General features: G+C 38.9%; 2 protein-coding genes across 8 annotated transcripts in view; one reads left to right on the top strand and one right to left on the bottom strand.

Moving 5' to 3' along the window:
• LOC113156117 (SH3 and multiple ankyrin repeat domains protein 1-like) overlaps window positions 1–3558 on the bottom strand; it is a 35612-nt gene extending 32054 nt beyond the window's left edge. For 2 of the 5 annotated variants that reach the window (XM_026351031.1, XM_026351034.1), the window contains exon 1: window positions 3199–3472. The gene's annotated coding sequence lies outside the window, so the exon portion shown is untranslated. The other 3 variants (XM_026351033.1, XM_026351035.1, XM_026351032.1) reach the window with 2 other exon arrangements.
• Window positions 3559–6987: 3429 nt separating this feature from the next.
• On the top strand, window positions 6988–13203 carry LOC113156145. 3 transcript variants are annotated; one of them, XM_026351087.1, is made up of 10 exons: window positions 6988–7203; window positions 7489–7529; window positions 8042–8079; window positions 9644–9682; window positions 9861–10085; window positions 10201–10470; window positions 10884–11162; window positions 11263–11466; window positions 11708–11815; window positions 11898–13203. In XM_026351087.1, the coding sequence occupies exons 3-10, from the start codon at window positions 8046–8048 to the stop codon at window positions 12407–12409; spliced, it is 1671 nt and encodes a 556-aa protein (XP_026206872.1). In that variant the 5' UTR covers window positions 6988–7203; window positions 7489–7529; window positions 8042–8045; the 3' UTR covers window positions 12410–13203. The 3 variants fall into 3 exon arrangements, with proteins under 3 accessions (XP_026206872.1, XP_026206874.1, XP_026206871.1); XM_026351089.1 differs by lacking the exon at window positions 7489–7529; XM_026351086.1 differs by lacking the exons at window positions 6988–7203; window positions 7489–7529 and having other exon boundaries at window positions 7910–8079.
• The last annotated feature ends 1286 nt before the right edge of the window (window positions 13204–14489 follow it).

Genomic DNA, 14489 nt, shown 5'->3' with positions numbered 1-14489 from the left:
AAGGCCTCAAATACAATGAAAGCAGGCCACACACAAACTAGTCAGACACACGGAGATGAGCGTGGGTTTAGGGTGAATTTTATGGCAGATAAATAGCCACGAATAGACTGTCAAGCAGTGACAGTTTCACTTACCTTGCACGTCCACTGACATAAAGGTAACACTGAGAGACAAAAGTCAACAAGATACTAATAAATGCTGTTAGACATGGCTGACGGAGTGAGGACCATGTCGATGCCTGTCAGGCTCCATTACAGTTCATCCACCTACCATGTAATGGGGTGTAAGTGGACTCATTTTTCAGTCTTCAATATTCTGCTGTGCTTATGACTATAACACTGCTTTTAGTGCTGTATACGCCAACATTTATAACCTTGCATAAAAAGGGCAAAAGAAAAGTGTGGGGAAACTTTCAGATACAAGTATTGAGCTCAACATTTATCACTATTTTTTTTACAGGTGTTTTGGGAAAACTTTTAGTCTTTAGATGGACACGTCACATAACCTCTGCTTTAAAAGCTGCCAAGCACACAGCAGTGTTTCGCTGTCCCTGTAATCAGTGTGTTTAAAATCCAGTTGTTGCTTTCTGAACCTACTGTGCACACTGAGACTAGTATTTTATTTCAGTCATTAATTTGAAGTTGTGTTCAGAAATTTGAGTTCTTCATAATGGTGAATGTGTTGCACTCTGCTGGCTTCTATTTTCATGGCTTACGGCAATCCTCCAGCTCCTTCCCCTGGGGGAAACCTCCCCGTATGTAATAATGAAAAGCCTGCAGAGTCAGGGGAAACAGCTCCTCTTTCACATTCTGCCTTAATGAGCATAACAATGAGACTTTGTGAGTTCCACAAATATCAAATAGAAGTTCATTAAAAATCATATTAGATGATAATTTGAATAAATGCTCAATGATATTTGATTAGGTAGCTTTATATGTCACATCGGTGGCATTTCATTGCACAAATTTGTCAGTCTGTCCTTGAATTACAAGGTACTGGCATGCAAGTGTGTGCATCTGAATGTGCATGTGTGTATTTTGCTTACATATTGGTTTTTCACAGTATCATCAGCTGTAGCCTAGTTTAATATTCCCAAGAGACTGATTTAAAGTACATGTTATTGTGGATTTTTACATCTGGTTTCACAGATACAGAAGCAGCTTACAGCTAATAGAGCCCAGCTGTATTCTTCCATGGCAGTGAGCTGTCACTGGAAATATTGTCCCTACATGTCTGTCTTTTGTTCTGCTCTGCCTCCACACCAAACTCTGGGGAATTACTGGACCATATAGCACTGTCACATCTGTTACACTGACCAGCCTGTTTATTGACTCCTGCTCTTCCAGCAGAGATTGGAGAGGACAGAACAGGACAGAGCTGGAAAGAACAGCGTGACACAGGACAGGAGAGTGGAAATAAGTAGGCAGTGGTGGCAGAAATCTTCTGAATCAGAGAGAGTCACACATCTCCAGTGACACTTACAGCTTTATGGCCAGTTTAGTGTTTTTCATGTCTTTCATCTTGCACTCAATTGTTTCATAATCACATTCTCTTTTGGCATTACTCACACATTACATGTAATAAGTCAGTCCCTCTCTGGCATTGATGACGTCACCCGGCTTTCTTTGTTGCATTATGATCAATTGTTGTGTTGGTGAGGAAGCCATTAATCTTAGTGTGCCCACTCTGCTCTAAATTGCCCACTTTGTTTATTTCTCCTCTTTCCCAAATGAATTCCCCTAGGTGCACTGCTCCAATAGAAAAATATGCTTTTAAAGCCAGTATTGCTTGCTGTGCATTACAGTGTGTGGCAGGTCTTAGGAGGCCGTGCAAAGTCAATTATGTTATATCTGTAGGATGAAAGTACACAGTGCTGGAACACACCACTGGCGCACAACAAAAGCTAATACTGTAAAGCCTGTTTCAACTAGGCTTGAAACAATTTAGGCATTCAGATGTGTGTGTGTGTGTGTGTGTGTGTGTGTGTGTGTGTGTGTGTGTGTGTGTGTGTGTGTGTGTGTGTGTGTGTGTGTGTGTGTGTGTGTGTGTGTGTGTGTGTGTGTGTGTGTGTCAGTTCTCTGGGTCCTTAGAGGGTTTCCACCTTTTCACCCGCTGACACCATAAACACTGTGAGCAGGGTAACGACTCTGACAAGTCGAAGCTAAAGAAGTGTGTGAAATGTGGGTGTTGATGAGCTCTCATTTGATTCTGCTCACCTTTCCATTAGAGCACATTTTCTCTTTGAACTCACAAAACTGAACTGCACAAAAGTGTAATACAATTCTGTAAGTGAAGTGTCTTGTGGTATTTATATAGGTATTACATAAATGCAGGTTTTACATAAGCACAAGTATTAATGTTTTTTTTTCCTCTAAACTCCCAGCCTGATTCCGTGCTTATTATCTACATCAATCATTCCCCTAGTTCTTCTGTGAAAGTATCATTGTAATCCAACAGGTCAACACACACTTACTGAAATGTACAACTATGATTCATCATAAACGTGCATCGCTCTACATAAAACAGGGTCCAAACTAGCAACAAGGGATTTAATCGTGGCCAAAAGCATTTAGCATGAACGCCTCATTTAGAGGGATGAAGTTTTCCACCACCACTGCCCACTGTGTCCACAAGATAGTGTCTGGCAGCCGTTCTTCTCTCTTAATGCCCCTTTTAGTCATTTCACTTCAGTAATTTATATTAACTTCCAGCAAACAAATCAGCATACCCTTCATTACAGGTGCCTTAAGCTGCATATGTTAGTTAATAAAGCTGACATGCACCACACCAGAGCAGTCCGCTCTCACTAATCAGTCTCGGAGCTGGTCTGGGGTGATGCATGCAATTACTGTAGCTTTCTTTGAAGGCTCTGTGAGCTTTGTGAGTCTTGTTCTGCCCCACTTTGCTCGTCCTTCCCACCTACATAAAACATGGGAATCAGACATCAGAGGACACGTACCCCACTCTCCTTGCCACAATTTCACTAACACCCGCTTCTTTTTGCACAGCGCTGTGACAGTCAGCCGCACAGATTTAGCAGTTAAAGATAATTTCTTCTTTCTTTATGTGCCCTGTAACTTCACATTCTACTTTTATTTTCACTTCACATTACTTTGTGAAACGCACACATCAATTTGTCTTAGTCAGGTTAATTTAAAGCAAAAATAAGAGGACCCATGAATATATAAAAGTAAATACCTTTTAGTCTGCAGCTCTGGCTTTGTAGCTCCTCGTTGTATCCGCAGTGACCTCCTTGATAAACCACAAAGAGAGTACAAAAAAAAAAACCCCCACCAGGATTAGAAAATCATCCAGCTGACAAAATATCAATTAGGAAAAATAAGATTTGTCTTATCTCTTTCAAAATCACATTTGCCATGCCTTCTACTCTTTAAATGTACATCGGTGTGAGCCAGCCTGAGTCACTGTACTGTGCAGCGTGCCTTTTCTTTTTCATTCTCACACACACACACACTCTTTCACTTACTCTGTGCCCCACTACAGCCGTCTCTCTCTCTCTCTCTCTTTCTCGTGCGCTCTCTCTCTCTCTCTAAGGTGGCATACTCTCTTGCTTCAGCTGCTAGATTGATCCTCTCCTTTGTTCTCCTCCCTCTCTTTGTGCTTCCGCTGTGCACCGACTCTTCGCCATCTATCTGTCAGTTGCTCTCTCTGCTTTTTCGTACCCGAGTGCTCTTCCATTCAATTATCCTCAATTTTGTTCATTACACCCTCTCAATTTGTCTTTTTGTTTTTTACTGTACCAGTTCAGTCCAGTCTCTCTCTCCCCCTCTCTAGCTCACTAGTTCTGTCTAGTTCTGTCACTCCATCAATCAAACACTGTCACGCTCGTCCCATGATGTGCTTCCCTCCAGCTTCTTGTTCCCCTGTCCCACACATACAGTAGATGAATTAAGGCCAACTGAGAAAAATGGTTTTGACTTCTTCCATTAACTAAATGTGGCTTTATAACATTTGCAGTAGAAATAAAAGTATTCTGACAGGTATCAAATCTACGGGATTGAGTGTTATTGATCTTTCAGAAGTATTGTTTCAGGTGTCGATCACTAGTCTGACTTAAAAAAATAAACTAATAAAACTGGCCTGGACAAAAATGATAGTACCCCTAGAAAAGATGTTAAATAATTTGACCATATGAACATGTTAAAATAAAGTGTGTCCTGTAATTAGCATCCCAGGTGTCTTCAAACTTGTAATCAGTCAGTCTGTCCATTTAAAGGGTGAAACGTGGTCACCGTGCTGTTTGGTATCATGGTGTGTACCACACTGAACATGGACCACAGAAAACTAAGGTGAGAGTTGTTTCAGGAGATTAGTAAAAAAATTATAGACAAACATGTTAAAGGTAAAGGCTTTAAGACCAACTCCTCTGGCTCTGTGTTCACAGATACAAAAATAAGCCATACAAAGAAAAGTACACTGTACCTACTGTGCAGCATGGAGGAGGCTCGGTTATGTTCTGGGGCTGCTTTGCTGCATCTGTCGCAGGGTGTCTAAAATCTGTGCAGGGTACAATGAAATCTCAAGACTATCAAGGCATTCTGGAGCAAAACGTGCTGCCCAGTGGCAGAAAGCTTGGTCTTTGTCACAGGTCATAGTCCTCCAACAGGATAATAACACAAAATACAGCTCAAAGAAGCCAAAAATGGCTAAGAACAAATCATTGTACTGTCCTGAAGTGGCCTTCTACGAGTCCCGATCTTAATCATATGAAACATCTGTGGAAAGAGCTGAAGCATGCAGTCTGTAGAAAGCACCCTTCAAACCCGAGACAGCTGGCGCATTTTGCTCATGAGGGGTGGGCCAAAATACCTGTTGGCAGGTGCAGATGCAAAAAAGGTCCTCTGCCAGTCGAGTTGTGGTGAATCCTGGACAGGAGATGCTTGTTGTTTGTGACAAGCTCAAGAAGTGACTGCATCATTATCTGCGTACCACTGGGTAACTCTTTGGGGTCTATACATTGTGTTTCTCTCACATGGTAAACTGCTCATGACAACCACTGCAAGGTCAGGTTGTGAGTAGGGGAAGGGTATGTGCATCTGAAAGGTGCTTTAGATCGACACAGTGCGGCTGCACCACAACCCATATCTCTAGTCCACAGCTAAACTGTAAGTGATCAGATAAAGGAAAAATGCTCAACTTCTCCGTAAAAGTCCCAAAATGAATATATTAATAAGGACACACAAAAAACAGCTGGTTGATTTACTTGGTAAATGATATGTTCAGTGTTTCAGTGAGAAGATGGCAGGTTTATATAATGTATAATTCTGTTTCAGTGAATTGCATTTCTGTGGCTGGAGTGTTTGAGTGAAAAACTGTCCTTATACCTGTGCTATCATTGCTTTTAGAGCCTATCAAAGACAGGTATGGAGGACACAGGAAGGCAAATACATTAATGCACACAGCAGTTCACTCTGTTAAGAGGAAATGTAGATGAATCCTGCTATATTCAGCCTGTTAAGGAGAACATGACTCCTGCATTGTAACCCTTGATAGGAGTGTGATAAGAGGGTGCTCTCCTTTAATGGTGCACCACTCCATGATGAATACTTACCACACTCTCACCCTACCTTGGTGTTTCCACTGCCTTTGCTGCCCAGTGTCCTTCTTCAGATAAACTAGCTTTCCTCCTGCTGTCTGTGTTAACCCCTCAGATGCCAAAGGCAAGGAGAAAAAACTGGGTCATGGGCATATGGAGCATTTGGTAGTAAGAAAATGCTGCCTAGATATTTTAACATTCTTGTTTTATTCAGTGCAGTTACTTTGCTTTGGGTGAAGTTGACTCAGAATGAAACAGAAAACAAACACAGAGGTGGAAGGTTAGAGGAAAACAACACTGATTGAGGAAATCAAAGATAGGAAGGAAAGCGTCACTGCTTGGAACAAAACAATCAAGTGGAAAGCACATAATCATTAGCCAAAATCAACTTCACTCCTACTACTGCACTCACACAAAGACTTATCTGCAAATAAATCCAATACAATTCCTCACACTTGAAATTAAATAGTTTTATACATCATTTGCCCTACAATCAAACATTGCCTCAAATAGCGGCACAGACACGGGGCCTCATTCATGCTTTTCTTCCTACAGAAAAATCGATGCACTGCTGGACTCTGGTGGCCATTTAAAGCAACTGACACACAGATCTCAAACTATTTTTAAAATCTGGGAAGTATAAGAAAATGTTGTTGTCCTAGGTTTTATTAGTTTCTTTATGCAGCTTCCCACTCGTTGTTCTAAATCTAGCTCTTATGTATTTCAACATCCATACTGTGGCTTCCTCTGTGTTTCGCTTCCTCTTATAAGATGCTATGGACGAAGACACAGTTTAAGTGTTTAAATAAAAAAAAAAAAAAAGAGTATATTTGTGGCAGGAAAGGTAAGCGACTGCAGTTTCCTGGTTTTCCGCATAAACTAATCATGAACTGTGATGTGATAGATGCGCATGTGTAGAGCTGGGTGTTGCTATAATTTCCCCCTTGCTCATAATGAAACTGTCCGCTGAATTCTGAGAAAACAAAACACAGAATTAGAAACTAAATATTCTGTTTAGCCACGTATCGCCACACCAGCTTGACACATTATAACTTAAACCAATAGTTCTTCTTTCACACAACATTGCAAAAAGCAGAAGCAGCAAACCACACCAGTTTGCGATCAGTCATTCAGAAGACAGAGCAATTAAAAACCTAACAACCACAGTATCCTGAAACGACCAGCGCATGAACGGCTGACTGTGTGTGTGTGTGTGTGTGTGTGTGTGTGTATGTGAGGGGTAGGTGGTGTGTATTAGTGGGCCTTCCATCTTTATCATCCATTAACATCCTAACATCCCATCTTATGCAGGTATTGATAAGTACTGCTTCTTACGTGCCATTTTGAAACAGTTTCACTTTCTTCTTTAAGCCTCCCTCACTGTTTTAGTCCCACCAATCTTTCACCCTGTGGTCAGTGGCCGCTAACAACTCAGCTAGATTCAGTGTTCATTCGTTGCGACTGGTTAACCAACAGATCAACAGTTGTGGCAGCTTCCCCTTCACTTCTCTGCAGCGTTTTACTCAGAAACCAAATGATACTTAGTATGTTGATTTTCACTCATTAAACAGTGTAAAAAAAACAGACGCGTTGGAAAAAAAAGGGCATGAAGAACAACTGAAGGGTCAAAGGAATCAGTGGATCTGGTCAGTATATATTTCTAAATCCATTCTAAATCTATTTACTAATCATCATCATGCAACACAGAGAAAACAGCTGCTGTCCAATAACAACAATAATTTTGACTGTGGCTTTTAAATGAGCATGTTGACATTAACCACACAATTTACGTCAACTGATTAAACTGAGCACTACATATATGGCATAAAAGCCTGAAAACGTTGTTGTGATTTAGATCAGATCACATGTTAATATGAATTAATAATCAGGTAATTCACACACACTGTTTTTGCTGTCGCTCCCCACTGCAGTGACAGAGCAGGCACGCACTTCCCTTGTATCACGTCATCAAGTGAGTGTTTGTTTTATTTTTAAGGAAACCAAATTTTGTAACACGAAATTATTCAGAAATACTCTTAAGACATGGTTAATGTTGTAAATGACTATCGTAGCTGAGGTTGTGTACAGACGTTTCTTGTAAAAGGAATTTGAATTTTTAATGATCACACTGTCTTATTGCTGACATGTGATTTGCCCTTTGCTATATTTAATTCTCTGTGTAGATTTGTAATAAAGACCTTAATATTAACTGCTAAATGTAAATGTTTATAGAAAAAGTTTAAACTTTTCTTTCCATACTTTTTTTTTTTTGCATTAATCCCAGTCAAAGTATGTTCCTTAAAGGCAGGAAGAGCAGGAAGGTGCATTTCTATTTGAAAAACACACACACCCCACAACTATCAAGCAGCTTCCTCCAGCAACTTCCTCAACACGACTGAATAGTTGAAATAGTCAGTTAGTTTCTGGTCACTTGTTAGCAGATTAGTCATAGTGGTGTTTCTCATACATGTGGTATTCGTGCAGGGACATGAGGGGAGGAAAACGTCTGCTGCTCCTGGCAGGTAAGGACACTGAAACCTGAGATGGGATGACTGGTGTTGCAGGTTGGGGATTGCATTTTTTTTTATTTAGTGTATTACTACAATTGTGATTTTCCCTTGAAAATAATCTAGATATACTCTTATGTAAATGTATTCTTGTAACAGAACACCACATCTGCCCTTTTTGTAATATATATATATATACAGCCTGTAAAACATAGACACTACAGGCAATGACCAGGGTGGAGTCCCCGCAGCTACCAAAAGTGAAAGATGTAATTAATTACAATTTGTTGTGATTTCCAACATTGCTAAAATACACTAAATCTTACATTTAGCTCAATTATTTACAATTAATGACAAATACTTTAGTCAGCACTCTCACTAATCTTTTACTGTTAGACGGAAGCAGGACATCTGCTGAAAAGCATACTGTCATCATTTCTAGCAAAGACAAATAAAAATGTAAGTAAAAATTACATAATTGTAATTTAAATGTGACATAATATAAATGGATTTATTTTAAATAAATAAAAACATCCTGAAATAATAATCTAAAAATTGATCTGACACTCTGTTTAGAAACAAAGTGCCTTTCTCCACTTTAAATATAATGCATTTCTAATTTGTCTGCAGTCATTTGAATGTGCATTTCATTTTAATTAAATTTAGGTTGACAGTATCATTACAGAAGTGAATTCCGTGCATTTAGCCAAAACCAATGCCTTGTGTTATTTAAGTTATTTTTGCAATAATTACATAAATGATTATATGCAAATAGTACAATTCCACATCTTTTTGACCACAAGTCAATGCATATAGTTTTGAGAACTGTGCAAACCGTGACAAAAAAAAAAGAAAGAAAAACATGAACATTACCAATAAACAATGTAAAAAATTAGTACAAATAAAATACTTCTTTTGTTTTACCCCCTATTCACCTTGGTCACTAGTTGCAGTTTGAATTTGGATCATGTTTTTGGCTGCAGAAATTGATTGTTGAAGCGTTTACTTCCTTTATCTCAGTAAGCATCCCACGGGCAAATGTGCTGACAAAACATTTCTATATTTAAGAAGTTTGCTGACTGTCTGTATACAGGTTTTTGATCCCAGTTGCAAATTGCTGATGTTTAATTTGCATCTATTTCATTGCTGAACTATTTCCAAATAATGGAAACTCTTCTTTAAACTCTTGTAACATGAGACGAAATGGCACTGCCCCTTGTCCTTCTCAATTTTACCTCCAATCGCAAATCTGAGCTGATTATTTCCCTAATATGGTCAGTTGGTTGCCACAGATGTCAGAGCAACAACGATAAGGAAACTCTGGAAATTAAGAATAGCAGTTCTCACTAAGATAAAAGAAGTGAAAGTAGATAACTGGTTTAGTGTTCCAGGTTTAAAGCAATAACTGTCTGAAATGAACAAGTAAGACATCAGTTTACCAAGAAGAACAAAGCAGGTTGGGTTAAAGTCGTATCAAATGTCAAAAATGTTTTAATGTGTCTATATTTTTTTAAATATCATGCTCTGAGTGAGGCTGATGTACATCGAGGTGTAAAGTAATTTTGTATTTTTGTTACAGTGTTCATTGCTGTGGCAAGATGTCAGCAAAAGCCACAAGGTAACGAACACTCGTACAAATGGTGTCAGCTTTCAATGCTTTCCCTTTTCAGTTGTGAAATGTCCATAACTATGTCCAACTGCTCTTTGCAGATTCTTGTAGATTTACTGTGTGTCTGTATGTCTACACATAACTCTCACTGTACTGTGTCATTTTCTTTGTCCGCCTGCCTCCTCAGTTTCAGTTTCACCCAATCCCAAAGAGATCTTCTGTGGGGACTTAGTTTATTTGAGATGTGAAAACACACCATCTGGGAGCACAGTGAAATGGTATTTTAATGGCAAGCTCAACACCACAATAAGCGAACCCTTCAAGATTGCAGTTGCTCATCCTGAGCACACGGGCGATTACGAATGTGAGGTCAATCAAGAAAAGAGTGATCCTTTCACCATTACTGTCCTGGGTAAATGTGCCACATGAAGAAGTACTTAAAAATCTCAATGACATAAACCTACCTCCCTTCCTAAAGGGAGACACGCGATCCATATAATAATCCCACTTATTTCTCTACCATCTAGAATACATGCCCACTGCAGCACTCACCATCAAGACAGGTCATCCAGTGATGCAGCAGGGAGCATCCGTTATTCTTAATCTTCACAATGACGATGGTCTTGTGGGATGGAACTGCTGGGTCTACAGGGGAGACAAAATCAAGAGGATTAAGTTGAAAAATGCCACAGAAATGAGTTTTGACTTTCAACCCAATAAACTGAATGTCGCTGAGACTATTTTCTGGTGTAGTAATACTGACACCAGAAGTAATCAAGTCACAGTGCGGACCACAGGTCGGCCTTCTCTTATTTTAATACTCATATATAGTATAAAACTATGAAAATATGCATCGATACTAATCCAAAGCGTTTACAAATGTTACTTATTCAGTCTATTTTCTTAAATGTCTTGATATTATACTCAATCATCAATAGATTTTTCTGCTTTCATGTTAACACCGTTATATTCAAAAGACACGCAGCTTATGTGCTAAGTTTATAATAAAAAGAAAGCCACTATGCCATAAGTTCTAGCATTTTTTAAATGTAAACATGACAGATCATTTTATCAATTTATATTTATGCTTACACAAAACTTAATTAAACCAGTTTTATTCAGTATATTAGTTTGAGAAAATGTATTTATTTCATTCATATATAACTAATTCATCTTTAATCCATTATCTTTTTGCATTTTGGTCTTTCAGGGAAGCAAGTATCCCTGGAAATGTACCCGCTGCCTGCTGTAGTTGGGGAGAGTCTGACTCTAAGGTGCCTTGTCTGGGGCACAGATAAAATTAGTAACAGTGTTTTCTACAAAGGTAATCAGCGTCTTTCAGAAGCCTCCAACGTTAACTACAAAATCCCTGCCGTAACAGAAGCAGAGAGAGGAAGTTATAAGTGTGACGCCACCTTCACATATGATGGTCACACTAGTAGTACCCCATATCACGTGGTTTCAGATGTTCAAGATTTACCTGTCCAAGGTATGCATACTAATCCAACACTTCAGTGCAGTGACTCCTGATGTCATGGATTGCTTTTTTGGTTATATTGTCAAGTATTTTCACATTGTTCTTTTTCCAGTGCCTCCTGCCAAGGCGGTTCTCTCTGAAGACATGTCCTGTTCTTGTCCGCGTTGTACCGGTTATCCCCACTATCATTGGTACAAGAAGAATGGAGGATCATGGGTCTTATTTTCGGATTCAGGGTCACCAAAAGAGAGTGGTACTTTTGCATGTAGAGCTGTGTGGAAAAAGATGAGATCGTCTATGAGCAACGCTATGACATGTGAGTTTCTGTTGACTGACTTATCTTTACTTTTACTTTCACATATTAAATTAAGAAATTAGAGAGAGTAATTTAAGAGCTAATTCGCCATGAGGTGTGCCACTCATATATAGTATAATGTCTTCTATGTCGCTGGAGGGAGTTTTCAAAGTTTGGAAAATTAACTCGGGCCCCATATGTACTCATCTATGTTGCTAATGGGAAGTTATGTTACATGTCATGTGTGCTGTCTCTCTTTCAGATGAACATCAAACGAGCTACACTCTGCTCATTGTGATCTGTTTGCTGGTGATTCTACTTGTAGTAGCTGTGCTTATTTATAAGAAGTATAGGAGGAGAAATGCCGCAGGTCAGTAGCTACTTCTGCTTATTCCGGTTTCTGAGCACAATCTGAAGGCCACAGCTTCACATATCACCTCTTTTTCTAATAGGAGCAGTTTATGAAGATGTGGCGTTGAGGGCACGGGATAAAGGAGATCCAGAGTATGACACCATTAATCCAGAAGCACAAGACAAAAGGAAGAATGAGGGTGAATATGAACCACTGAAGAAAGAGGAAATGAAAGAGGGGGAATACCACACTCTGGGAGCAGAGGGTGCTGCAGGGGGACAGGGTGGATATGAAGCACTGAAGAAACAGGGAGTGAAAGAGGGGGTATACCACACGCTGGGAGCAGAGGGTGCAGCAGGGGGAGAGGGAGGATATGAAGCACTGAAGAAAGGGGAAATAAAAGACGGGGTATACCACACGCTGGGAGCAGAGGGTGCTGCAGGGGGAGAGGGAGGATATGAAGCACTGAAGAAAGGGGAAATAAAAGACGGGGTATACCACACGCTGGGAGCAGAGGGTGCTGCAGGGGGAGAGGGAGGATATGAAGCAGTAGGCAAGGATAAAAAAGACTATGAGGTAGTGGATGAAAAGAAGGAAGCAAAGGCAGAGTAAAAGAAATCTGAGCCGTGAAACAATATCTAGAAGTTACTGGCTTTGTAAAAGAATAAATAAATAAGGCAGGTGATGGTCTACAACCCCGAAGGTCAAATTTAGTGATACATGGGAAGGTGAACGTATGTTAACGTACCTTAACTCAGGGTCATGGATTTATTAATAAAGATCTCAGGATAAATCAGTGTAAGAGTATGAAAAAGCACAGAGATATTCTTAAATGATTTTAGCTAAAGATAGGATGAACCCTGAAGTGATGTTTTTACATTAATCAGATTCAGACAAGTGTCAGGTTAAGAAAGGTCATGTTACTCACATTACTCATATTTATCATAATAATTATACAAAATAAGGTTTTGCTTAATTTTAGCTGATCTTCAATCAGTAAAATACACAAGACACATTCATTCAAATCAGTCACAAAGAACCTTTTTATGACAATAACATGAATTAATGTTTTTTTCTGATGTGTAAAAGAGGTGGAGTGAGCTATCAAACTATTCTATCTGTGTTGTTAACAGGAAAAAAAAAGTTGTTCATCATACATTTAGCTTGTTTTCTTGTAATGTTATATTCATTTATACATACATAAGAAAAATCTCATCATCTGCATTTTGGTTTTTAAATTTATCTGCATTTGTACTTTCTACTATTGCATTTCATGTAAAAGCATTACATTCCGTTGCACATGCTAATAGGACACAAACTTGTAGTTCATTGCAGTTATGACTTTACCTTAGGATGGGAGCTTGTGTGTTTTATATGCTGAAATAAATTTTTATTTAGTTGCTTAAGTTTCTTTGTTTTCTTTGCCTCTTACACAAAGCACATCAAATAATTTAGGCTAATATGTTGATGTTTTGTGCAATTAAATAATACCAATTAGAGTTTCTGGGCCAATGCTTATTATATATTTAATATTAGTGGTGGAGATGGGAGAGGTTTTGGACAGTAACCTTTTAAGAAGGCAGCATAAAGTCAAGTCAACAACAACAAAGAACAGAAATGATGATTCAGCAGAAAGGAGTTATTCATGACTAACACCAGGAAAACATAGTCCAGCTTATAAAGAAGATTATTTGTTATGAACTAAAATCTATCTATCACATAGCACATAGCAAACTCCACACAAAAGGGCACCTGGCCGACCAGGCCAGAATCAAGCCCAGGTCCGTTTTGCTATGAGGCAACAGTACTACACCACCATGCTGCCCTGACATTGGGCCTATTTGTCTTAGCTTGTATAACAAAAACAGATCACATCATGTTACAGCCCTGGTTTGTTAAGTAAGGTGTAACATGAGACGTGAATAAAGACCAAGGTGTTAAAGGTTGTTAACACATTACGTTGTTGTCTATTGTATATCATATACAATAAATGTGATTTAGTTCCCAAAAATAATCATTAACCATGTAAATAAATAAAAAGGTATATAAACATAGAACAGTTTCATAAACAGAAATTATACGTAACAAATGTTTGAAAATGTATTTCGAACTTCCACAGTCAGCACTCAGAAAGCCAATCTATGTAATCCTTCCATATCTATTCATTGTCTTAACCTATCCCAGGTGTGTGTAGGTGGATAATAATCAGTGTTGTCTCATACTCAGAGTCAATATGATATTACTTGAAGGGCAGTTATTGCAAAGTAATATGATAAATAATTTATCAATTGGAGCAGCTTGTCATTGGAGACCATAGGTCTACATATTATAACAAAAAATTGTGTTAGTGTCACTAGTAATTAATAGTAGAATATCATCAGAATATTAGACAAAATAAAATGTTGACATTTGGTGCTAGTCCCACTATGCTATGTGTTAGTTCCTCTTACTTTACTCTGTCTCTTTCTTACTGTGACCTTCAGATACACATACTGTGTATGTGTCTGCATGTCATACAACACAATGCAGTCACAATGACAATTTACACTGAATGTTTCAATGCGATTAAATTCGACTTTATCGATAAATAACATTATCTTTCCCCTTTCGGTCCTCTCACTGGCAGATGGACGCAGGATAATCCCGTTGACTAGAGCACGGTAGTGGACATGAATCCTTTAGGAAGACTGAG

This window comes from Anabas testudineus, chromosome 19 (assembly GCF_900324465.2).
Source record: "Anabas testudineus chromosome 19, fAnaTes1.2, whole genome shotgun sequence".
In the NCBI taxonomy this organism is placed as follows: Eukaryota; Metazoa; Chordata; class Actinopteri; order Anabantiformes; family Anabantidae; genus Anabas; species Anabas testudineus.
The sequence above is the reverse complement of the archived record's forward strand: the minus strand, read 5'-3'. Positions and strand labels throughout refer to the sequence as shown.

Bases quoted from the DNA above. Each gene is read 5' to 3' on its own strand.
- LOC113156145 (XM_026351086.1), top strand. From the start codon at position 8,025: ATGTGGTATTCGTGCAGGGACATGAGGGGAGGAAAACGTCTGCTGCTC. The intron at 9,683-9,860 runs GTAACGAACACT...CTGCCTCCTCAG, and splicing joins ATGTCAGCAAAAGCCACAAG to TTTCAGTTTCACCCAATCCC. The intron at 11,816-11,897 runs GTCAGTAGCTAC...TTTTTCTAATAG, and splicing joins TAGGAGGAGAAATGCCGCAG to GAGCAGTTTATGAAGATGTG.